Raw genomic sequence first — 26893 nt, 5'->3', positions numbered from 1 at the left:
GCTCACACAGTCAAAAATTTGATTGCAAAAAAATAATACAAATAATAAATATTGCCACTGGAAGCAGTTGTGCTGCTATTCTGATCTTTTTGACATATATGTCTCCTTGACTTACATGCTTGCCTTTCACACCTCTTAAAGGGTTAGTTCACCCATATAAATGACTCTTGCACGTCTGTGTTGTACGTCACCCCGTAGGCTCACTATTGGGCGACGCTGGTCGTATGTGTGATACGTGGTGACGTGCAACACAGATGCGCTACGCTTAAACACTACGTGAAAAGACTCGAGGCCCAGAGAGAAGGAAATGAAAAGTGGAATAAAGTCGTTATTTTTGTTTGTTTTTGCGCACAAAAAGTATTCTCGTCGCTTTATAAACTTAAGATTGAGCCACTGGAGTCACTGGGACTATACTTAACGATGTCTTTAATACATTTTCTGGGCCAGCAAGTTATAGTGTCTTAGAAGCCTATGGAGGAGTGAGACAGCTCTCAGATTTAATCAAAAATATCTTAATTTGTGTTCCGAAGATGAACGAAGGTCTTACGGGGTTGGAACAACATGAGGGTGAGTAATTACTGACAGAATTTTCATTTTTGGGTGAACTAACCCTTTAAAGTCAGATTAACAGAGGAACTCGTAGTACTCGTAGGAGTGTCATGATGAGCTTGCAGATCCATTTCAACACAGAAATAAACAACAGCTGTTAGTGAAAGTGAAGGTGTGATCGTTTGCAGATCTCAGCCGCTGAAGTCTCACACTAACTATACGCTGGGTTGGAAAACGTAGGAGTGGAGATATATTCACAGTGCGATAACAGTTAAACTGTTGCCTGACCTCCGATTCAAACTGAATCTTATTTTTAATCCGTACCTTTTCATACCGCACAGCGATTGGTTCCTGCTAGTGCAAACTAATTGGACGTGACAGATCTTAGTCTCGCAGTTAATTGGACAAGTGACTTTTGTTGAAGAAAGAAATCTTGAGTTTTGAGATCTTCTGCAGTAAAACTCTTCAAGCCCCATTAGAAGAGGCTGTTTGTATAAAGTCTTAAGTGAGACTAAACAGAGAATCTAATACCACCCACACAGCCTCTTCTCATTCAGTAACAGGAAGGTCATTGAAATAAAAGTTACCGTTCATCATTATGGCATCTTGTGTCTTGTTGAATTAAATCTACCTTGAGAATGCTACTAAGATGAGGGCGAAATCCGTCAAGAGTGCCAGCATTTGGACCCAGGGCGTCTCTTTCTCCTTGTCACAACCAATTAAAATAAACATTCTGCCTTTAACAAGGGTCACGAATTGTCTCTAGACGAATCTTTTGTTACTCACAAACAAGATCCTCAAAACAAGTCGCCCAACAAGCCATAAGCGTGCTTCAATCATTGGGGCGTATCAGCCTTGCTAATGGAAATGTAATAAATATACACTGCTCGGCAAAAAAAAAAAATGGATTTGGATTTAAATCCAAGCTTAAGAGTCTATTATTGGATCATTATTGCAGTGATTATTATGTTTCTAGCACAAACTTAAACCTAAGCCATGTTACCTTACATTAGCAGTGTTTTCTTTGGTAACTACACTGTAAATACACATACTGTAAAATAAAGTGTAACCCCAAAACACAATGACAATAAAACAAAACTCTTCAGAACATTACCGCTACAATAAGTGATTATTCCAGTTTGTGGCCAAGGTAACATTTCAAAATTTTGTTTTGTAACAGGAATGTTTTTAATAGTTTTAGTTAACAGTAATAACCCTAACCAGGACTAAACAGGAAAGAGGTGTATGACGTCTCTGTTGGAGGGAAAACTTAACTTGAGAAAACCGATTGCAACATTTAAGATCTGAATACACCAAATGTCCTATTATGCTTGTTTTTACTCCCTCCTATCATTACTATAATAACTATAGCTGAAGTCGTAAAACCCATTTGAGGCAGAAAAATGAAGTGCAATTGCTCCTTTGTGATGTAAATGGCATATCAAAAGATTCACTCTTTCATTCAAGAGGATCATTTGCTCAGTCGCTCTACAGCTGCGGAAAGACAGCGCCTGACATTCACACGGCTCTTCCTGAGGACAGTTACAGGAAGTTTAAACATATTCAGAGAGTTCCTGATAATAATAATATCACCCAGCGGGAATCAGATGTTTGTATGACAAAGAACTTCAGCTGAAATTGTGATGATCCAATCAAGAGATCGCTCGCACACTGTGCATTCAACATACACTGCAAAACAACTGAGATTGTCACACTGACTTGTGTGTGTCAACATGGCACATTTACATGTAATGATCATTAAATGCAGTCATTTGTAAGAGTCACTGCATAAGACTTGGGGTTTTTTTTGGCCAAGAAACTGAAAGACTGCAATAAAACACCTTTAAAAAAATATAATAATAAAAAAAATATATATATACTGTATATACATGTATATACACACACACACACACACACACACACACACACACACACATGTATGATAGATAGATAGATAGATAGATAGATAGATAGATAGATAGATAGATAGATAGATAGATAGATAGATAGATAGATAGATAGATAGATAGATAGATAGATAGATAGATAGATAGATAGATAGATAGATAGATAGATAGATAGATAGATAGATAGATAGATAGATAGATAGATAGATAGATAGATAGATAGATAGATAGATAGAAGTTTTACTCCTCAAGAAATAAGGAATACTTTTGAAAAACTATTTAAAATGAAGGAGCACTAACACGAGATGAAGACTAAGCCATGTTCAATAGCATGTGATGTCTGGTAAACACTGTCGGTCTCACACTGACAACTCATAGTGTCTGCTGTGGTGTTTTCAACATCAGCTTCATACAGACCAGGGCATCAGTGCAGGAGGGCATTTCTGGGAGCCAGCCGCTGGTTTAGCACCTGCATTCATCAACCGTTCCCTGTGAGTCACACACACATCCATTCCACTGCTGTTATACATGCGTGCAAGGAGCCTTGGGACTTGTGTGTGATTTCATTCTGCAGGAGACAGTATTCAGTCTCTTACCTTCTCTAAGCACGTCTTCACAGCCTCAGACAGACCGAAGCCTTCAAGGTGAAAACTGTAGAGCGTCTGTTCACACACACTTTTATAGATGTGTGAAGACAGTACATACTTAAACATTCATCATACGCAAAGAAAACAGGTAAACAAATCCCCACACAACGTGAAGCTTTTTACAAGCATTCGTCTAACCAAGATGTGCTGAGAGAATTACAAGTCCAGATGAAATCAGCAAACTTTTTTTGTAACATTATCCTTAGACGGAGAAAAGTCTGTGGATTGCTTTTAAATAAGCAATCCACAATAATCATGATACAATTCACTTTTTGTGTACATACAAGGTTTTACATTGTACTTATAGAATTACAGAAATGAATCACGTTTAAATATAATTAAACTGTTGACCCTGTTGATCTTAACCCACCCTTAAGCCTAACCAGACCAAACCTGCCTGTTACCGTACCTGTATCCCACCTCAATAGCAGAACACTGAAACTGAAACTTTTTGAAACTGTTTTCAATACAACATAAATACAATAAGTACATTGTGCATATTTTTTCATTTTTATGCAAGTACAATATAAAGGGTGAACAAAAGCATATAAGCAAAGGGGTGGAGAAACAAAAAAGTCTTATTCCTTTAATTCTTCATAAATTGACTCTGAGAAAGATGTAGAATTTACTTTGAAACAATTTTCACTCAAAGATTGAATGTAAATTTCACAAGAAAATCAAGTAATACATTGAATTAAACTTAAAATTTTGAAATAGAAAGACTTGGTATTTTAAAATGGTATTTTCTTGTAAAACTTAGTAACAGTAATCTGCGTTTTATTTACAATAATTTATTTACAATAATATAGCTCACCTTTAAAGGGGACCTATAATGCCCTTTTTTCACAATCTTGATTTAAATTTTGGGGTCTAGCTTGATTTGTCCAAAAAAAAAAAATCAACATTATTTTTCACATATTTTACATTATTGCAGCACCTCTCTTCCCAGACTGTCAGTAACACTTTGTTCAGTTCCTGTGTCTATGAAGCCCATCCTTCTGAAAAGCTCATTGTGCTCTGATTGGTCACTGGATGAGTGTGTTGTGATTGGTCAACAGTTTTGAGTGTGTTTGGGAAATGTCACGCCCCTTACCACCATAACCATGAGTTTCAACACATTATTAACTCAACTAGGCCTCGTCCCTTTTCTCCGTGTATGCCATGGGCGGGAATGATTTAAATGTGTAATATTGTGACGTTTGTGTTGCCAGAAAAGACTACAATCGAGGCGTTTCAGGAAGTTCAGACACAGTGCGCACTGATATAGAGAATAACAGTCTTTGGAGTGACTTTGTGCTTTGTAACTTTGCAGACATTTTTCATACTCAAACAGCAACATCACACACTAAAGAAAGTTGGAAATGTATAAAAGCATAATAGACCCCTTCAACGCAACACAACACTCCCCGCCGTATCTCACCCTTCTCTCATCTGCTTGCTGTAGGACATACGCATTATGGGATCTGATACAGTCCGGACAATTGCACACGTCATCTTTCATTTGCCTGCTAAGAAACATGCCATAATCATCAGTACCAATTGTGCAGTGGGAGTTTTTTGACGTTGTTTATTGTGGTGCGACAGCTCCACTTGAGTGCATTATATTGCTTTCTGCAGACGCAGAGTGAGGCCGACAGCGCATGTGACAGACTACATTACAACTTGCAGTCTGTCTGTAACAAAAGCCACAAACACTGCATCTCCATTACTCTAACAGTGCTATCGTAAAGCCGATACCTGCAGTGCGACTCCATAAAAGCCCATTAAATGTGAGAAAGTGACAGATAATGCAATGAGATCATGACAATGACTTCATTCCACCCCACATGCATGCATGCAACACTGAACGCACATTATGTGATTTAATATAACTGTACTGATCTTACAGCCACGAAACCCTTTTAAAGGACAAAAATGAAGCGTCATTTGCTAATTAGGAAGATACTGAGAGACAACGCGGATGTTTAGGATGGAAATCTCTGAGCACAGTCGATGGACTGCGGGTCTAATTAACATTTGTAAGCACTGATTTTATTGGAAACCCCTCTGCCTGGGATCCTGACCTCGGGAAATCGGTGAACGACACGTCACCTCATCTGTTAAGACAGAAAGGCCGGGCTCCACAGCGTGGAGTTAATCACCTCAATGTGGCGGCAAGCTGAGAGAGTGAATTCAGATCAATTCCTCTCAGATTGGAGGAAGAGACTGTGCTCCAGGTTTTTCCCCCTCCTCCGATAGACCTGATTTTCCTTTTGCTTTCATTCCCAGTTTGAACTAGCCTGGAAATCCAGACCTAAATCTGAAAGATTAATGGTCTGGCGTCGACTAATGAAAACACTACGACCAATCACAACAATAAACCCCATACGCTTAGCTACCAGCGGAGCTAACTGGTAGATTAGACTCTTGCCGTATCCGGTCGGCAATACAGCAAAAACGCCCTTCTTGCAAAGGAACGATTCGAGCGCCGTCTTCTGTTCCTCTTTTAGATAAAAAGCCAAATCTAACTCGTTCATTGTAGCGGCCAAAGCCGTTTCAAACAACTGGTGTTCATCCATAGCCATCTTGCAATGTTTACTAATGACTTCGACGTCACAGCGCTGTCGTCTTCTGTTCATCTCGCCTCTGGCCCGCCTATATCAGATAACCCGATGTGATTGGTGCAGCTCGGATACAAGGGCATACTTAATGAGCATCATTACTCGACGCCAGAGTAAACTCGCTGAGCAAATTCAACTTGTGCACTCGCGAGAACACCTGAGAAACTTTACTTTGTGTAATATAACACAAAGACAATCAGAGCCAGGCAGCATCCTGATTTTAACTTTATATATATTGCCTTTTATCCCCCCGTCACATATTTTAGTAGTCATCGGTCTCATCCAAAGCTTGAACACCTAAAATGAATCCTGTGAAAAACATTTTGAAATTTGACATTGCTTTACCATGGAAATGGAACTTTAAACCTTTTAGAGGGCTCAATTTTTGTGATATCTTCAAACTCAGAGCACAGCTTGGTTGGCTTTGATTGTCTAGCAATTTTAGAGTCCCAAATTATTTTGTTAAATACTCATTTTGGGTTACACTTTATTTTACAGTACGTGCACTTACAGTGTATAAACGGTGTAGTTACTAAAGAAAGTACCGTTAATAAAAGGTAACTACATGGGTTAAGGTTCGGTAAAGGGATTCGGGGTTATTAAGTTCAGGGTTAATACCTAGTTATAACCAGGTTATTGTTATTGCTATAATAAATACATAGTATGTACATGTGGAACAGGACTGTAAAATGAAGTGCTACCACATTTTGTATAATTTTGTATAATTTTTTATAAACATTTTTAAAAAAGTGCTTTTACAATAATCTTGAGTGTCTTCTTTAAAAAGTGACCTTTGCATTCCAAAGCATTCATGACCTTCAATCAATTATTTTTATGCCTATGCTTTAACAGGTTAAACTCATGTAAAAATATTTACAATTCATTTCTAATTGATATACTTCACATATCAGAATATTATTTCACGGCAACTTTTGATGGTCATGAATAGCAAATAGAAAAGTTCTCAGATGTGGTTGTAAACATGATACTTATCTATAATGTCTAAAACCGTTTAATTCAGAGTGTTTCTTCAATGACAGTGACATAATATTCCTGCTCTGAAAATCCGTTCACATAAAATTAACAAATGCATGAAAATCATGGAGGAGTGTCAGTCAGCCAAGATGAGCTGATTTATCTAATCTACAACTATTCAAGTGTAATTGCAGGGTATAGATACAGAAACCGGTGATGACCATGAAGCAGCGTTAATCTCACGTGCATCTGTACGTATGCGCATACTCCGTGAAAAGTGGTTAAAATGCCAAATGAATGTCAATGAATTTGTAATTTTGTCATGGTTCGTTTTTACTTCTTTTGATATAATCCATTGTGATATACCATAATACGCAGAAATGCTGAATATACTGCACAAATGTTTACTGAAGGAATAATTTCACCAGATTACATTCACAGGCTTGAACAATGGTTTGAATAAGAAATGAATACATACTACATTGGGTATAATTATAAATCAATATTAACTCTAAGAGTTCAATTCAATCAATCAATGCATTGAATTTTCATGGTCAGTTCAATGCATTTTATACTCCAATCAAAACTATTCTGCAACCACTGAACTACAATAGTTTAAGTCACACAATTCAGAAATAAATGCCCTGAGCAATATTTAAACAGAGTCTTCCTGCTGTGGTGCAGATATCCACTGGTCGGGGTCATTAGGACCATCTGTAGAGCCACATCTACCTTTAAGTGCTTTTAAATTCAGACAAGCTGTTTGTGCCGTGAACGTTTTTCCTGAGAAACATCAAGGTAATGTTGTTTACCAAGAAAAGTGCTGACGCGCTTCAGTCAAAGAAATCACTGAATGTTCCCCCACTGCAGCGTCTGAGTCCTCTTCTTCAAGCCGGTCCTGATGAAAGCCAACAGAGCGGCGAGAATGATCTCCAGCATTCAGCAACCCTCTCTCGGTGCCGAAACGGGCCTCGGGCAATGCCAGAAGAGCTCTCTGGTCAGCTTTAAAGTACAGCATGAAAACACCCAAAGTATCAGATATTAAAAGGTATTTTCATGCGTCAAAGGAGCTCGCAAACAGTGAAAAAACACGAATCCAGGAGTGAATGGCTAGAAAGTGGTGAGACATTGTGTACGTACTGAGTGAGTGAGTCATTTGATGACAGACTGAACAACAGGGTCACTCTTATTCAACAAGAGGAGAAAGAGGGCACAAGAATGATCCCAATTTTATGATCGCATAAAAATGGCTGCTGACTACATGCAGTTAAACCGATGCAAGAGCATTATTGAAACATAACTAATTTAGTCTCTAATTTTAGCTTGATAAAAGTCAAGCTGAGCAGCCTCAGGAGGGAAAAGATGATAGATTCACTTTGTTTTGTGTGTGTGTGTGTGTGTGTGTGTGTGTGTGTGTGTGTGTGTGTGTGTGCGCTTTGATGCACTTTCTGTTGTAGGTCAGAACGATGCGCACCCATTCAACAGTCTTCTTCCATTCACAGAGCTGAAATTATAGTCAATAGACATAGATTGTCATAAATTGCCAATTATTGGCGCTGATATTGCTATTAACCAAGTCTGTAAAGCTTTGTTTGATTCCTTATAAGAAATAAAAATTAGACATCACAAACACAAAAAACTGAAATAAAATATTCAACACACTTTGTAGATTGGTTAACATGTATAGTATTGGCGTTTTAAAAGGTTGGCTAAACCAATTATTTTTTCTATTACAGTTGTTTCTAGGTTTAAATCTAACTGCAACCAAAAATTAAAGTAAAGGTCACTGAATGATTAAAGAAGGCATGAAACGGAAGTCGCGATAGTCTTTGCTTCCCTTTTGTGATGTAGATTCCGAGTGACGGCTTCTCAAATGAGAAATAAATAGGGCGGGTCTTGATTTTGCCCATCAGGAATTGATTAGATTGTTGTGTTTTGCTATTGGTCGATCTCATGTGAGTGACAGGTTGTCCCGCCCTGTCATCAGAGAAGAGAAGAGATTTCACTGCAAGAGACCAAGATATTTTAATTAAAGATTACAAGGGCACATAAATTAAAAAAATAATGATGTGCACGGATACATTTTTTATACGCAATATTCCATACCAAAAAAATAAAATCTTTTTGGTGAAAAATAAAAAATAAAAAGTTAGATGAACTAACATCACTACCAATAGAAAGAACCATTGCAGCAGTTCCTAGTAAAAAATGATCCATTTTAACGCAGCATGGTGTAAATATTTCAAAGAGCACAGTTGGTGGTGGTCAGCGGGAAGAGTCTCGGCAGCTGGTGCCTGGCAGGGATCCGCCACGGAAGCTTCTTCCTCATATAAAGACAGATGGAGAGGGTGAGTGACCCGGCACGCAACTTCTAGTTAGATATTCATTATTACTAGACCTGTGGTTATGAACTACTAGCTACACTAACTGCACGTACTGAATGACAAAGCCAAAAAATACACGCTTCACCTTTAAAGTCACCATTGAATATTTTAATTTAATTAAAAAAATATATATTTAATGTGCCCACATAATCTTTAATCAAAATAACTTCCCTATTTCTTGCAGCAACATCTCTTCTCTTCTCTGATGATGCGTTTACTGGCGAGAGGGCGGAGCAACCTGTCACTCACATGAGATCGACCAATAGCAAACCACAACCATCTAATCAATTCGTGATGGGCAAAATCTAATCCCACTCTACATTTCTTCTTGCTTGAGAAGCCGTTTCTCTCAGAAATACAGACTATCACAACTTCTGTTTCCTGACAGCTATTAAAAATGGCTTCATTTGCTCTCCATTTAAATTGCAATTCTGTCTAGGATGAACTAAGAATCAAGTATTCTTTCTTACAGGCTCATCTGAGATCGGACGCCCATACATTAATAATGAAAATATGCCTCAGGGTGCTAAATTTATACTCAACACTAACAAAAAAAGAAGGAAAAACTGCCATTTATTTTGTTCCACTGTTCCAAAACAAGACAAAAAAGTTTGAGAAAAGGGAAACCGAAAAGAAAAAAAACCTCCCATTATCATAGATGAAAGCCGAAGCAAAAATTGCTGCATCCTCATTAATTCACAGTGTCTGATATTTGAGTAATTTACTGAGAAACATAATTAAGTTTAAAACAAAAAAGGGGGTTTTAAGGGTTTTCTCTACAGTGGTGCACACTAATGAAAGCTCTTCACAGCGAGATCGTCTCATTTGCTCTTTCGTGCCCTAGGAGGGCTGCCAATGGCAAATTGATATCAACACAAATGACATCAAGTTACAAGGCGGCATTGTCCTCGGCAGTCAGACAAACGACAGGGAGGACGGATGGAGTCGCCTCGTGTGAATACGGGATCGATCTCACGGTCACAGCAGGGGAGAAAGAGAGGGATAGAGGCAGAGCAGAACGGATTGATTCAGGCTGATGTGTGCTTAATTAAGAAGAGGAATCTTCCACAGACGGGCTTGCGGGTCCTCGCCGACTGCCTGTGTAATTATAAGTCAGCTTCAGTGCTTCCACACCTCCTGCATTCAAGTGGGGGGAAAACAGAGGCAGTATTGACTCAATACAGACAAGACTATCCTCTAATTAGTGAGAGAATTCAAGAAAAGAACAATAAGGCTCAGGTACAGCCGCAGTCACAGCTGGTGGCGGGAATTTACAAGGATAAAAATCTCACGAGGATGAAGACGGAAAAAAGGCCGTTGACGTGCCGTGATTCTGGCCACACAACATGGGCCAGAAAGCAGAAAATCAATATGAGTGGTGTAGGTGGCTCCCTGAGGTGCTCACAAACACAGATAGGCCTACTCCATACCGTGGTAATACCCACAGAGAAATGAATGAACTCACTGTCTCTGTCAGCAGATACAACCAGAGTCACAATTATACAACGACCTTCAGGCAGGAAGACACTTCAATTTGAGCTAAACATGTTTGTATTATACAGTGACTGTGCTGGGTGAAAATTATAACAAAAATATGACCAGGTACACCAACAACATATTAGGCAGATGCTCATAATGTTTTGGCTCATCTGTGTACACTGTATATAATGCATAAATGGACATATACATTATCTTGTATAAGTTGAAATATGGCCCATACAGATATTTTCTCACAAACATTTCCTCAAATTTACTTTACCTAATATATTTTAGGAATCCTAATCACACAAATGTGTCATTTATGTATTTTCTCACTTTTAACTCATTAACTGTAGCTTTAATCCATGTACACTAAGTAGTCTACTCTAGCTTTAGTCTGCTGTCTATCGCCTACAAACAAATCCTGTCCGATAAAGTGTCATATTTGTTTTTGAGAAAGCAAATCAATTCCTTACAATATAGTTTGGTGTTAGCATGTGTTGCTAGGCTAACAATACAATGCAGAAACAAAAATATTTAACACACTTCACATACTGCAAAACAATTTCAAAATATGTACCATTTTCAAACTAAAGGTAATCGTGACAGCATCTAGAATGAACATGTGCAAAATTCACTTTTGGACCAAATGATTGTCAGCAGACAGTAATGTGTTATTCATTTTTGTTTGGAAATGCATACCGTGAAATCTCTGCTACATTTATGCTATAGCAGAAAGGAGATGCGACACTTTCAGTCGCCGTGGTAAGAGTATGATTGCAGATAACAGACCCTCTGCACTAACAGTCGGGAAGGAAAAAAAGACTGAGCTAAAGATCCTGCTGTTGAAATAACAATCAAATGCCAGCATGACCGTGGAGGACACGCTGTTAAGAGTCGGAGTCGCTGACAAGTGCATGCATGCCGTCGAGGTTGCATATGAGCCGCCTAAGGCGAATTGCTTCAACCTTTAGCGTTCTCTACCCACAACCACCCACCACTGGCAGTGAAGTACAGATCAACACTTAGGAAGGCAAGAATGTCGACTGTTAAATAAGAGTCCACAACGAAGTGGTGATCTTTGAGGGAAGAGTTGGCATCAAAAGAATTGCCATTTTAATGCAGCTTGAGGTCAAACTGAGGAGGGTCATGCAAATGTCTGCACATGCAAAACTGAAGGAAGCATCTTTAAATTATTGGCATACATAATGGACCATGACTCAAGTGCCTCAATTTTACCCTTGTTATATTGTAATTCCTCAATCGATTGCACAATAGTGTCCTCACTGTGAGTGTCCACATTACTGTGGCGTTTCCACTCAGCCTGATGATGGGCAGTTCACTCAAGTGTTTCAATGTCATGGCCTGGTCAGCAGATTTCTCTCTGTCCCTGTCCCTGTCAAACTAGTAGGATGGCAGCTGTTAGAATCACATAGAGGGCATTGGAGATGGTCTAAATCGTAGTAGGCTGCCTATATACTGTAGACAGCATCCAAGCTGAAAGAGAATTTCTCTCGACTTGTCAGCCATCTTGGATAAATACAATGCATTCTGGGATTGTTTTTTTTCCTGGAGAGATACATGCTGCTTTAGATTTTGGCTAAAATGTTGCTGCTTACCATTTGGAACAAACCTTTTGTCTGTAACGTACCTTTGACGCCTGAAACAGCTCATTAGTTTCTGGAACTGAGCCCAATACAGTACCTACAATATAACATAATGTTCGATGGTCAAAAGATAATGCAAGACTTTCAATTGGATTGGTGGTGCTTTAGGATGTTTACACATTTTGTTTTGTATACCATGCAGTTTACCGTTTAAAAAAAAATCATTTTAGATCACTGATGATCTGTGGTGTGGACAGCAGTCGAACCATCCCAGTTCAAACACACAGTTCAAATCAAAGGTTCTCACATTGAGGACGGCGTGTGAGATACGGTTACCTACATCAATCCTTCGTTTGATGTTCTGTGGAAAAATCCCCATACCACATCTGCAAGAGTCCTCTACGAGGTCATAACACAGAAAACAACAAACCAACAGAGAGAAAGAGAAGGTGTGTAAAGCCAATGGGCAAATCCCTATCAGTCGAACAGCAGTGATACAGGAAATCAAGGGATGAAACAGGAAATCTATTATCCATAAACTGTTTGAAATCTGTCTCTGTCGATGAACCTTAGTCCCAGATGGAAACTGTGTTCTTTAGAGTTTCCTGAAGCAGAAAAACACCTTGAGCTTGTGCTAAGAAAAGCTCAGCCAAGGTAAGGCAGCATTAAGTCCCGCCTTTCTCCTTCCCCAGCCTTTGACCTTGCCAATAAATTTACAATTCCCTGGGTGTTTCGCATCTAAATGAGGCACACTTTGGTGGAACAGTTTGCAAAAGTCTTGAAGGGAACATAAAAGAATGGAACAGCAAAGACTTTTTCCCTGGTCCGGAAGACTTCCCAATTACAATTGCGGTTTTACCTTTCATATAAACTGTGAATTTCCTTGGAAAAATCCTTGGTTCTTCAGGTCTCAGACTGGGAACAAACTTACCATGACAGCAAGGAGTCTTCAAACATCCCACCACAGCAAGATTGCATTACGTGTGCAAATACAGTTCTTACTGAACGAAGAAAAAACACATGAATAATGCAACCGACTCACTGCACCTGGAGGAATAACAATGAGCTTCCTACTTTTCTGCCGTTATGATCCTTATTAGAGGTCCAATTGGCTGTCATAGAGCTTAATCTGTAAAATACACATTCTTTACATACATATATAAGCTCCATTTACATTTCAAGACTACTGAAGAATATACACAACTTGGTTTGTTGGCATATCCAGCCTGTTAACCTGCACTGAATAAAGGGAAATTGGTTCCATACAGACATGAGTTAACCTTTCGAGAAAGGAACGCAATGAGCTGTTGAATCAAAATGTTGCTGGAAATGTTTATTAGACAGGAAGTCATTAGAACGTGAATGTGTTAGGTGCTTTCTCAACCTCATTTTCCCTACGCTCACAAAATACATAAATATTTGACATTTATCATCTTAATTTGCTGTTCAAACATTCAAAGCTGTAAATTTGTTATAGCTACACTTCTTCTGTTAAAAACATGTTATGTACAATAGACAAGATATTGCATTTGGCATAATTACAACAATTTTGTTATTTAATTTACAGTTTTCTCAATAACTGATTTTTGTGAATGCCATCATCATCATCTGGCTTTCACAACAAATCCGAGTCTCATAAAATGTGACCGTAAAAAGGAGAAAATAAAAATCATACTCAAGTTAATTTAAGAATTAATAAGAAAGAGGACATTGTACTGCGTTAGACGATCACATTTTCCACTAAAACAAAACAATAGCTGGTCTCTCCACTTCCATATTCGTTGGGATTTCATTTGCAGGGCCATACAGAATTGTAAACTTGGCAACATTTGGACAACAAATGAAATTAGCATGCAAAATGCACAAACACTTCTGCAGGTTTTACACTGCCGTGCAACTGTGCTGGAATCTACAGAAGCGTTTATGCATGTGTAATAATCATTCAAAAAGGTTTTAGATGGTCACTGTACCTCCATTTCGTACAGGTAAATGAAACTGGAGGTCAGGGAAGGTGCAGTCCAGAGGTGTCAATCCAGATTCGACTGGAACGCATCAATTCAGATTAAAAGTGGCAGCCCTTATTGCCTGATGGCAGCTTGAGTCTCTGTAATGCCCTAGGTAGATCAAGTACGTTTTATATGAAGCTTTTTTTTTTTACCAGGATATAACACTTTGTCTCACTGTCTTTCAGACAGCCAGCAGCCGTACGGTAACGCAGTGCCGTAAAGTGGTCCGGTGCACCGTTGAGTCCTTACAGTGAAGTCTATTACAATGGATGTCTAACGCTCCATTTGCATCCTAATAAAGCATCTTCGAGTTCAAGACATCCATTTTCCTTACAGCCCACCTGTTCCTTTGGCACAACACTTGGCAAAACTCCACAAAAGTATATCTCCATTTACACTGCGTGGGCATGTGCACTTGTTAGGAATTATTCGGACCACCTACATAGGTTCTAATCATTCAGACCCCAAACTCCAAAGTAACCAAACGAAACTATCAATGCTTTAGGGCTCCGAAAAGCCCATATAGACTCGCCCACAACTGCGCTCCAATTATACAAATGGGACGGAGGTACTACTCTTGATTACACTCACATTAATTTCACATTAGTCAATGCAAAGGTGACAGTTCATATGGTGAAAGTTTTCAGATTTGTCTAACCCATGAGAGCTCTTTGCGTGTGGATTTTCAGAGACTATGGTAATTTGGTCTTAGAAAAGCAGCGACCTTTCTAAAGGCCTATTCACACCAAGTGCAAACTTTTTAAACAAAGCAGTATTTTTTCTTCTTCGGACTGCAAAGAAAACCGACCTGTCAATGATACAAGCATTTTTTGTTTCCAGAGACACCGCTACACCCGCACAGTTTAGCACATTTAGTCAACCGGTGTAATGCTACTGGACATAGGACTAATGTCATCTTTGTACATCTTTGTAAAATGACATACTAGCTCATTAACCCTTTGTACTACAGACATAAACACAGTTTCCTTTGAAAGTCTACTAATAAAATATGTGCATATATAATAAATGTGCATAAATATAAAATCAGACAGTGATTTGTGCAAAAGTGGTGTTTAAATCGCCTCATGCAATATATGTCAATCTATATAATTTCCCCCACACATTATGGACTTAATTTCCAAAGCTTCAGATTCACGAGGCTGTACTTTCTTTTCAAACCACTTTAGTAATGTTCTAATATCTTATTATTTTACCACATATTTTCTCTCTCATTTGGTGTGAATAGGCCTTATACTCAAAGGAAAATGTAACCTTGAACATTTTGTGCTAGCATTAAAATAGAGGACTTCTAGCACCTTTGTCTAAAAGTTCAGAGTACTATAAATTGTGCATTTGTCACTGATAAAAAGACTCTTAAGGCAAAACATGTTTTGTATCAACCACTATAAATACACATTAGCATTGATAAATCTATGAAAAATCTGAGAAAATACCATAGTACTAAGTTCTGTTTAGAGTTAATTTAGGGGCTCGGGTAATTTGACAAGCGAACTTATAATTTCGAACCTAAAAAGTGCATAAAATGCAGTCATACCCCTGCAAACCCTCTTTCACTCAATATATATTTATATATTAAAAATATTCCACAGTCTATTTATTTATTTAACTGGGAGATTAGGGAATAATCGTAAACCCATAGAGGTTAAGTGTAAAAGTGCAAATGGTGGGGCTGGTGTGAGGGGCACAGCGTTAGAGCTGCGAGACTTTCCTAGGAATGGGACGGGGTCTGGGAAACTGGTCGGATCGGCGTGGTTCAGTATTTTGTCTTCGAATCTGGTGTGGTTTGGGCGGAATGGGTGGCGCATCAATGCTTGGAGGAATCGACAAGCTCGGTGGAAGCGGGACTTGCCTGCGGGGGTTGTTCCGCTCATGTATGCTGTAAGGAGGCGGGGTCTTGTTCTCCCGTCGAATGAGCTCGTCTGAGCCGCTGGAGGCGGAGTTTGGGAGGGCGTGGTCGGTGGGTGTGTTCTCAGTTCCTGAGGCCTCAGATACGCTACAGCGACTGAGAGATGAGATGCCGCTGCTGTAGCTTCCAGAAAGCACCGGAGAATTTGACACCAACCCTGTAGTTTGGCACTCTGTGGGCGAAGGGGTGAACGGAGGCGCAGAGGTCTACAAATACAAAATACATACAGATCAAAAGAGAAAAGATGAAGCTTTGGGCCACAATGCAGTTAGCACAAGATAAGTTACCTCTATCTACTAGCAGGAATAAAGAAATTCTTAATAACAAAGCCATCAGCAACAACAGAAGCAAAAGTCCTGCCTCAAAATCAAATCTGCACACTGGAAGGCCAAAGCACAATATTCTGCAATTTTGGCTCTATTATTTTGAGGCAATACTGTCTCTTTTCATTACGAAAATTATTTCTATGCAATTAAATCCACAGCTCAGGCTTTAGCCGTTTCTAGGACTTCATTTCACTGAATAAAGCATATTTGATCTGATTGCACCCTGGAGGGAACTTCAAACACAACATTTCCGCTAAGATTTTCATTTTGTGCAGTTGATAATGGTGGACCTCAGTAACAGTGAGGTTGCATTACATTTTTATTTTTACTGAAAAAGCTACATTTCTTTGGATGACAATTGGTAGCAGATAGTTGGTTATTGGACCAATATTAAAACTGAAAATGTTTTGGTATAATTTGATGTTGGATGTATATTGGTGAATATTGGAAATTTTAATCCCTATTTTTCTTTCAAAACCACACATTTTTATCCCTGTAAAATGCTAATCTTTAGCAAATCTCATTTTAATACTGTACATATTAATTAATGTTGTGATGCCTAAATTCACTCATTTTATTTTTTTATTTATTTAGACAAAATTTTATAGATTTTTTATATTGGCATTTTATCAGTTAGCAGCCATGATAAGTAATCAGCAGTTTTACAATAAATTAGTGATTCCACTGTTATCGGATTGCATATATCACCTGCTGTATAAAATTTAAACTTGATGCATGTTTCATAGATTTTATACTACTACTGGACCAGCATGATCATTTGTGCTGTTTAAAGCTGGTTTTGCCAGATGTAACTGACTGTGGAATCTATATTCATATGTGCCTGGTCATGCTTGTGTGCGATGTGTCACATGGTCTAGCTTCAGGCATGAGACTATTTCTGGGACACAACCGTACACAGGTGGTCAAGCAGGTTAGGCTTTTGCTTTCTGACCCGCTGACTGCACTTCCTTTAGGAAATTCACCAGCACTAGTGCTGAGATCTCCTCCCAACCGAAACTCGCTCTCCGCTTTGTTCTCCCGAGTAGCTTGACAGATTTCAGCATTTCCGATTTCCGGAAGGAGTAATGATTTGATTTCTATGCAGTCTTTAAATGAAAACAGAAAGAGTTTGGACTCTTTCTGTTTTATAAGATGATTGGAGCGCATGTGCTTTGCTGAATACTAGGTGACGAATCGATATGTGGCACGAGACGAGAATTCAAGGAAGTGGCAAGGAATGCAATTGTCAACAAGATGCGATGAATGAGGCAGCGTTGAGTAGGAGTTTCTGAGAAGCCATTAGAGCGCTGCTCGGCTTTAAGGGCCGTTACTTTGAATGAATGTGCTTTTATTTAAAACCTGAATACACTCACTGCAACGTAAAAGAGAAAAGGCATAAAGGTACATTGATGACTGCAGCTCCAACCTTTTTCAAGGTCTGTGACCCTTTTATTCCCTATTATACCCTTTGAAAGAAAAAATACTGTGGCTTCTGGTACTCTGCAATATGGACGCCTGAATTTTCAGTAAAGCTCAGTAATACATTAAAAGTGCATTACAGCTGGACTGACAGCATGAGGGTAACATGTTTAATATTTTCTTGAATGATGAAATGCACTATTGATAACATACAGGAAACTAAAGCTGGTCAATAAGGCATCATAAAACATGCATTATACATTCTTTAAAAACTAATCGTGTAAAATATGTAGATTGGATGAGAGATACAGTGGTGGTCAAAAGTGATGCCCGGAGGGGATATTTGTTTTTAACGACAAGTTCAATTAAACCATTAACATACAAGGCATTAAATATAATCTGAATATTATTTGGCAAATAAAGGCAAACTACAGCTACAGATTTTATTTTACGATGCAAAAATAAAATAAAATGCATAGAATAACAAAAAAAGCATACATTGACTACAACATAATCAGTTATTAAATGTGGCATGTTTCATTGCATTATCGCAAATAAAACATTTGCAAACTACGCAATATACTTACAAAATCTTTTTAATGTTTTATATTATTTGAATAAAGGGTGAAGATGTCAATTTACCTTGGCTGGACATCACTTTTGACCTCTACTGTACTTAACTTAGGGGAGTAAAGACTTAAAGACAGAGTTATCTCATAAACAGTAAAATGATTGTGCCACCATTGAGAAGAAAGAGTTTGAGATTGATTAGTGGATTCTGCACCGGATCACTGCCATGTACGTGAGCCAACGGAGCTGTTCAGGACTGGAGCGAACACTCACAAACAGTGTTTCTCTGTCTAATCATGGGCCCAGTTGGACTGACTAGAGCCTGACCCAGTTTAGACATCCTGGATTGAGTCCCGAGACACTACAGTAAACACTGTACATCAAAGGTCACTTCACAAAACACCCTAGACAACAAGAAAAGGTCATACCTTCTGAGGCGAGCGTGATGTCATCACAGGGGACTGTGATCGTGTAGTCTTGGCAGGAGATCCTATTAAAGGACACAAAAAGTCAATCTACTTCACTTGATACAGGAGCTTGGGACAGTAAACATGGTCATGGCTGTCTATTAATCAGGGAAACGCTTTGCCAAGGTCGGTCGGCTAATGCAAAACAGTTTAACCATTCGCTACCATTTCTTTTCCAGGACAAGACCCTCAATTACAGTCCACTGATGTACACACTTAAAAGGGTCCCTTTTCATAAATTTTTATTATGCAATATGTTCTCTGAGGTACACTTATAATGTTAGAGAAGTTTGGAGTGCCAAAAAGAGTCATTCAATTTAATTTAATTTAATTTAATTTAATTTAATTTATAGTTATAGTTCTGAAAGTTACTTCATACTAACAACAACAATAATAATTTATTAGGTTACATTAAAACAATTTAAATAAATTATAAAAGAATACAAATATAAAATAAATACACTACTTATATATAGTAAATAGTATACTATGTATAGTAAATATATATATATATATATATAGTAAATATTTATATATATATATATATATATATATATATATATATATATATGAAGAGTTCAGATGCAAAAGGAATGATCATTTTTATCAAGCTCGTATATTTAAGTTCAGTAATTTCACTTAAATGGCAATGAAAATTACCTATTAATTGTCATTTAAGTGAAATTACTGAACTTAAATATACGAGCTTGAAAAAAACTTCAGATGGCACTTAGAGGCTTATGCATCTGAACTCTTCATATATATATATATATATATATATATATATATATAGATACACGCAACAAAACAAGTAAATTATAAAATATAGTAAGCATACTAGTTATAATTATAGTTCTGAAAATGACTTGATAAAAGTGTTTTATATTAAAATGAATAAAATGTAGAAGAATAAAATAAATATATAACTAATAAAATAAAAAGATAGTAAGACAATGCAGAAAAGAGAATGCAGACCAACATCTAAAAGGTAATGAAGCAGCAATGGTGCAGATTGAGGTTTAAAGACACGTCATGCAGTTTAAAGAAAGAAATGCAGCGAGAAAGCTCATCAAGAATGATTATAAACAAAAGAGTGTGTGAGAAGGATCCCGCTGTTACTTTTCTCATTATCCAATGATGCGTCCGACCGGCAGCCCTCATGATACAGTGGGATGTAGAAAATAAGACGAGCAAGAAACCAGGAGACTTTAGAGCAGAAGAGTGGAAGATCTGAGAGTTAAAAGGCTCTGGAAACATCTGTGTCAGTCTTTAGGATCGCTTGAAGCAGATTTCTTTCTTTACCTGTGTATGTTGGTCTAGGAGGAACAGGGGGGCCCTTTCCATTAAAATCAGAGAGCGGCATGTCTAGACTCCAGCTACTAGGTGCAGGCTTCACCACTTTCACACACAAAACATGCATTTCAGGTATATTCAGTCAACTCAACTCAAAATACAATGCCCAGTAGCGTTGTATGACTGACAATAGGAAATAGCAAATCAGGGTTTGGTGGGTGTAAAAGTCCCACTACAACCTCCTGTCTCAACAACAGGAAATATCCCCACTGTGGAAAGAAAACTGTGTTTCTTCTATCTTTAACAGCTATTTTCAATGTCTTATACAGAACAAAATATCCAAATATTCAATATCCAAAACCTTTCAGACCCTTTTTCCCCTCTAAAATTAAACAAATTTAAAGGGATAGTTTACCCAAAAATAAAAATTCTGTCATCATTTACTCACCCTCAATTCGTTCCAAACATGTATGAGTTTCTTTCTTCTGTTGAACACAAAAGAAGATATTTTGAAGAATGTCAGCAATCAGACGGTTGACGGTAGCCATTGACTTCCATAGTATTATTTTTCCTATGGCTACCGTTTGATTTCCAACATTCTTTAAAATATCTTCTTTTGTGCACAACAGAAGAAAGAAACTCGGTTTGGAACAACATGAGATTGTGTAAATGATGACAAAATGTTCCTTTTTGGGTAACCTATCCCTTTAATATTGCAATAGCTCACTGGGCATTTTTTGGGATGATCAAATCCTCTCAAATGAAGCAGTAACATCAAAAACACCATATATATATATATATACATTTTGGAAATAAATCACAGGAAGGAAAAACTAAAAGTTGCCAATGTCTTTACAAGGCAATGTAACCGTAGATTTAAATAACTTGGGTGAACATATGATGAAACCTCCTCAACATCTCCCTGTCAATCAGAATAAGCATAAGTCTGTTTGTGAAGCTCTTTGGTGGTCCAGTCACAGCTGTCACAACAGACAAGGGCGGTGAGCTGTCGGTTAGCATCAGATCTAGCGCGCTGACCGCGAGACCCCCGTCATTTCAGACCACCTTCTTCACAGCGGGACGACAGACTGAAGATTCATACGCTCACATGCACATGCTCACCTTTGTCGGGGGTAGAGATGTTGGGGTCACTGCGAGGCAAGGAGGCATCGCCCGCTGGGTGTGGGACCGGCCTCTGTGAAAGACGTTCACATCACATCAGTGCGGTTGAGATTTCTCACTGGGAAATGTTCAGTGATTACTGTAGGTTTCTAAAGGTTTGCTATAGGCTATTGGTTTACAATGAAAATATTCGTTACATTTATAAATTATAAATTATAAACTAAAATATATTATAAATATATATTAAATTTATATATTAAATTTATAAATAAATAAATAAATAAATAAATATATATATATATATATATATATATATATATTAATACACTTTTTCTATCATTATTTGCCACTATATTCATAGCCGAAAAAAGACTCAAGCTGGATTTAAACTTGAGCATTTGGATAGTGTGATGACAAGAACGTAAATTTACAGAACAGTAAAAAAAAAAAAAATGCATTCTGGGAAAGTCTTCTTCCACCCTGGTGGCCGTGGTTAAATATGAATAAATATATAAACTAAACACAATCTTCTATAGGTGGCATTACAATAAATCAGAGATATGTTTATATTAGACATTAACGTTCATAATAGATACGATTGTGAAAGCTTCTTACCCAGTATATGCTTCATTCATGATGATTTTACATTAGTATGTAATTGATCTCCCTATTAAAATGTACTGATGTATGAGAAATGAGTCTTCTGCATAGATACTTTACCTCACTTCTCATTTCTTGACAAAGAATATTCCTGAGACACATTAACAGAGCCAGTTTCATCTAGTCGTTTTTCAAGATGTGGTAAACGCAAATCTTACAATGAAGAAGGCTATGAGAAGTAAACCCACCAATACACCTCAACCGAAGACTGTTTGGCACCTGATGAATAATAAAAACACTGATACTATAATCATCTTCATACCTGTGTGGGATCCAGGGGGTTCGGATATATGGCGCTGCAGGGTCTCTCTCTCGGTGAGAGGCAGTTCTCTCGGGAATGCTTTTGTTTATCTGACAACTGTGGAGAACCTGTGAAGGGTGAGGAGGTGTAAGCAAGGGTGTGATTTCTGTAACAAACCAATATGAATGCTCAAATATGTGCCCCCACACACACATAAAAAAAGACATAGATCTTGCACTCATTTCTTTGCTAACCAGCCAGCACATGAAATAAAGGCTCCTCCTCGTCTCTCCCTCCTGCTAGGGCGAGAATTGTTCTGTTGGGGTGACAGACGGCTATCTCGCGGGAAGAGATGGACTGCCAGGCCTGAACCTGCTCAGAACACTAACATCCTCCTCCAGCACAGGACAGAAGGCCACGGCTCCCTTATGAAAGCTATCATCAGTCTAGAGTTCTTCAAGCAGCATTTTATGCCTTCAGGAGCACCTCCTGTCTGCCACTGCTTTATGGGGGTCTCTATGCAAGGCAAGAGGGGCTGCCAAGGGGAGACTATAAGATTACATAAATGTCTCCATACATATTCCCATTTTTACGGCCTGTGTCCGCAAGTAAACACATGCTGGATGGAGGGAGATAAGTGGCCGAGGAAGAGCGGAGAAGAGAGAGGAACAGAGGGGAGAGTTCTGCAATATATCAGGACACCAGCTTTCTGTATCCCACAGTAAAACTGCATTAAATGGGCCATAAACATCACTTCTGTAGCATTTTATTTTTAACTCAGAAATCTGTTTATTATGGAGGTCTGTTTCTGAATCAGACTAAAAAATAATAAAAGGTAATTGTAAGAAAATAAGAGAGTCAAAGTTGCAATTACAGCAAATAAGAACAATCATAATTTACCAGGATTGAACATACCGGGAAATAAACATACCATAAATAAAATACCAGGAAATATTAAGACTTGAGAAATATAATTACAAAAAATTGCTAGAAATAAAGAATCAAACTCAAGAAATGAAGTTGCAGAAAACCAGAAAAATAGACGCAATTAAAAGAAATAGTCCAAATTGTGTTTTAAAGTCGCAAATCCAATGGCGCAATGACTCTGTTATGAGGAATGTACATGTACAAGTACATGTAGTTAATTATTATTACTCAATACTTCCATGTATAATGTAACGCTGTAACACAAACACCTTAAAATGAAGTGTAACCAAAATTCACAATTATAATGAGAAAGTCGAAAATGAAAAATATAGTTTAAATTTTGATATGAAGTTGCAAATATGAATCGCACTGTGAAATATGAAGACTCAATTATGAGAAATATACTTTCAATTATGAGTCCAAATTGTAATATAATGTTACAAAAGGGATAAATGTTGCATTGCGAAATATATAGTGTCAAATACTAGAAATAAAGTCACAATTATGATAAATAATGTTCAAATTGTGATAAAAAGCTTCACATTGTGAAATAGAATGTCTCAAATATGAGAAATAATCACAATTGCCTTTATTTTCTGGTGGAAAAAAATATTTTCTGGTTTTATATATCTATTTATAAAAAATAAAGAAAATGATTGGTCAGTGCACTGCAAGAACACAGTCCGTTGTAAATATTTAACACGTGTTATTGTGTTACTGTGCCGCATCAAACCTCAGCAGCTTTGCTGTATGAACACTGCAGTATATATACATCAAGCTTTTATTCCAAAAGAGCAAAGGTTTGGCATGGCTGTTCTGAGAGCGGACAGACTCTTCTCACCTCTGGCACTGGACGGAGCCGAGCTGGTCACGTTGGGAGAGGCAGAGTGATTGGAACTGAGACTTGAGGTAGACGGACTTGGCTGAAAAGAGAAGAAAATGTGAGAAACATGAGAAAGAGTTTTCTATACTTTGTTGATGGTCTATAACATTAACGGGTTGTAAAATAATAATTCGGTCTGGGATAAAAGAAAAAAGTTAAATGATCTGTCCATCCAGTCTATAATTCACCCACAAATCCGATTCTCACAGTGAGAGAAAAGACAGAGCGAGACAGGAAGGATTAAGTGGGGATGTGAGAGAGACAGATGAAAACAGAAAGAGGGCAATTAGGAAAGAAAAAGAGGCAAGGAAAAAGAACAAGGAGATTAGGAGGAAATATGAAAGACAGCAAAAGAATAGAGGTTCTGCCGGTGTGTGTGTGTGTGTGTGTGTGTGTGTGTGTGTGTGTGTGTGTGTGTGTGTGTGTGTGTGTGTGTGTGTGTGTGTGTGTTTGATAGACAGTGGCGGTCCTGTGCACTCACCTGCATGTTGAAGACTTCATCGGAGCTCTCTGATTGGCCCGTGATGTTGCTCACTTCATTGGACGCCTGCGATGACAGCGAGGATGAAGAGTAGCGGTTGACTGCTGGGTAGCTGAGGGGACTGAATCGCATACAATAAAAACACAATAAGAATGACTTCATAACAAGTAGTATCAATTTCTGGTGAAAATTAAGAGTAGAATTTACTAAGATTAGTAGAAAGACATTAATCATCAATCAGCCAATATTCTGACATTATCGACATTTGCTAGGAATCATGATTGAGTGGTCGATTAATAGTTTCAAAATCAACTTCTATAATTAACATTTTCTGCTTTCAAATATTTTGCATTAATTTTATGTAAACAAAGGTTTAATTGCAAAACAGTAGTCTGTCATCATTATAATAAAATGTTTTACGTAAATATTATAAATGGGAGTTTAAGAAGACAAAAAATCTAAATAAATTGTTTATTATTAAAAAAATTTAATTGGCTTTTTGACATAATAAAATCATCATTATACTACAAAATATAATAAAAAAAAGTATATCTAAAGAGAAATACTCTATCAGTATTTCATTCATTCATTATAACTACTAGTACTACTAATGAATAAATAAATAAATTAAGAGGAGTCGGTGGAACAAATACGAGCATATAATACTATCCACAGCAAGTCAGAAAAAAATATGCACAATATAGCACAATATTTTTTTCCATCTCTAATTATATTACATAAGGACATTATGGCTGCTATTAGCCATTCTGCACCCTAGATATCAGCACTAACCAATGAAAACCCCCTAGTGTTTGACCCGAAAAGGGTTACACTTTAGCAGACAGTCTAATACTCTAATGAGAGTTAATTGACATAGGTGTCTAAAGGGGGCCATCAAAATAAAGTGTAATCCTGAAAAGAGTTTCTCACCTGCGGCGTGACACCACACGAGCTCCTCCCTCGGGACTCATTATATTGGGCGCTGAGTTTCTTCCAGCTCGGGGGCTTCCGTTGGTGAAGTGAATCGGACTGGCTCGCACATAGGCCGGAAATTCCTTCAGGCAGTGGGAAAGAGAGAAAGATGAGCGCACAAGAAACGGCTTGGGAATCCGACTGTAGGAACTCTGATTTGTACCTGTATGCCGAGGCTGGATTTCATGAGATGAAACTGATCCACCAGTTTCTTGTGCAGGGGCCTCATGTCCTGAGGTACAAACTTCTCATGCACTGTCAACCCAAACTCCAGTATGTGAGCCTGATGGAGAAACGATGAGCCTTTAAAGACAATAGTACTCACAATGCATTTAACCTCCGTCATGTGACGCATTTCAGTAAAACAGAATATTTAGTGCTGAATAATGTAGGGAGGAGACTTGATTTGATCTATTATTGGCTAATATTTTCCCTGCCCATGCACTTGGGCTTTAAACATCAGCAGGACAGTAAAAGTCACTACATTTTGATTGAAACCTATAAAAATATTTGATGTTCTTTAAAATAACATACTGACGAATCAAGAGCAATAAGATGAAAGACATTCATTAAAGAAGCAAATAGCATCCATTATTCTTACAAGTTGTCTTTAAAACTGCTTGCTTCATAATTAAATGATCAGCAAAATATTTTTCCCCCTTCAGTCTTTAAAAGTTCACTTTCATGCTTGTAACTGGCTTATATCCATGGTTACTGTCTAGACATCAGCATCATGTGCTCGGCTCTGGAGAGTTTCTGGTTACTAAGCAGCACGAGCATGTAGGGAAGAAGTGAGACCTACAGAAACCGAGCTTGTGTAGAACGTAACGGCTAAATGCCAAACATGAGTGGAGAAATGATGACAATGAAACATCATAAATCTGTGTGAAATCTGGTGTAGATTAGATTTGGTTTCTTCAAACAAACCTGCTCAAACATGAGCTCCCGGAGACGACCAATTTTGTCTCCATCTTCGGGGTGAGTCATGATGTAGTCCTTCACAAAGAACGCCTATGAGAAACACAAAATTGCACTGTTTAACCATAATGCATTGTGCCTCACCAGCCTCCACATATTTTGTGGTGCGAGTTACATTTACCTTGACAACTTCAGCAAACAATATCATGCATAATTTCACCGATTAGTCAAATTATAACTTGATTAACTTTCTGTTTTCAGTTAAATGGGGGATGAAGAGCTGCAACCAAAAATAAAGTGCAAAAATATGAGCTTATGAAAACATGCATGTCTTCAGATCTTCTAAGGAAAAGGGGGAAGGAGAGAGAACAGACGGTGTATCTGTGTCCGATCTGTTCCAAGGACGATGTGCTGGTATCTCCAAAGAGACAGTGGGAGAGCAGAAGCTTTAGGAGGGAAACTCTCAGACTTCAAAGATTCCACCATGCAGATTTTCCCATTGCCCTGAACATGACATTTGCCCTTAAGGCCAG

The 26893-nt window shown here is 38.0% G+C and overlaps 1 protein-coding gene across 2 annotated transcripts in view; it reads right to left on the bottom strand.

Moving 5' to 3' along the window:
* Window positions 1-13473: 13473 nt before the first annotated feature.
* Window positions 13474-26893, bottom strand: part of dock4b (dedicator of cytokinesis 4b) — an 80901-nt gene continuing 67481 nt past the window's right edge. For both annotated transcript variants that reach the window (XM_081363718.1, XM_081363719.1), the window contains exons 43-52: window positions 26370-26453; window positions 25606-25725; window positions 25401-25525; window positions 24471-24591; window positions 23948-24029; window positions 22201-22307; window positions 21279-21351; window positions 20166-20261; window positions 18825-18886; window positions 13474-16287 (exon numbers count right to left, since the gene is read on the bottom strand). In XM_081363718.1, coding sequence (XP_081219844.1) covers window positions 15865-16287; window positions 18825-18886; window positions 20166-20261; window positions 21279-21351; window positions 22201-22307; window positions 23948-24029; window positions 24471-24591; window positions 25401-25525; window positions 25606-25725; window positions 26370-26453 — 1293 coding nt within the window. In that variant the 3' untranslated portion in view covers window positions 13474-15864. The remainder of the gene's footprint in view (window positions 16288-18824; window positions 18887-20165; window positions 20262-21278; window positions 21352-22200; window positions 22308-23947; window positions 24030-24470; window positions 24592-25400; window positions 25526-25605; window positions 25726-26369; window positions 26454-26893) is intronic.

This window comes from Scardinius erythrophthalmus, assembly GCF_964197995.2.
Source record: "Scardinius erythrophthalmus genome assembly, chromosome: 4".
NCBI lineage: Eukaryota > Metazoa > Chordata > Actinopteri > Cypriniformes > Leuciscidae > Scardinius > Scardinius erythrophthalmus.
Note: the sequence above shows the minus strand (reverse complement) of the source record. Positions and strands in the feature narration are given on the sequence as shown.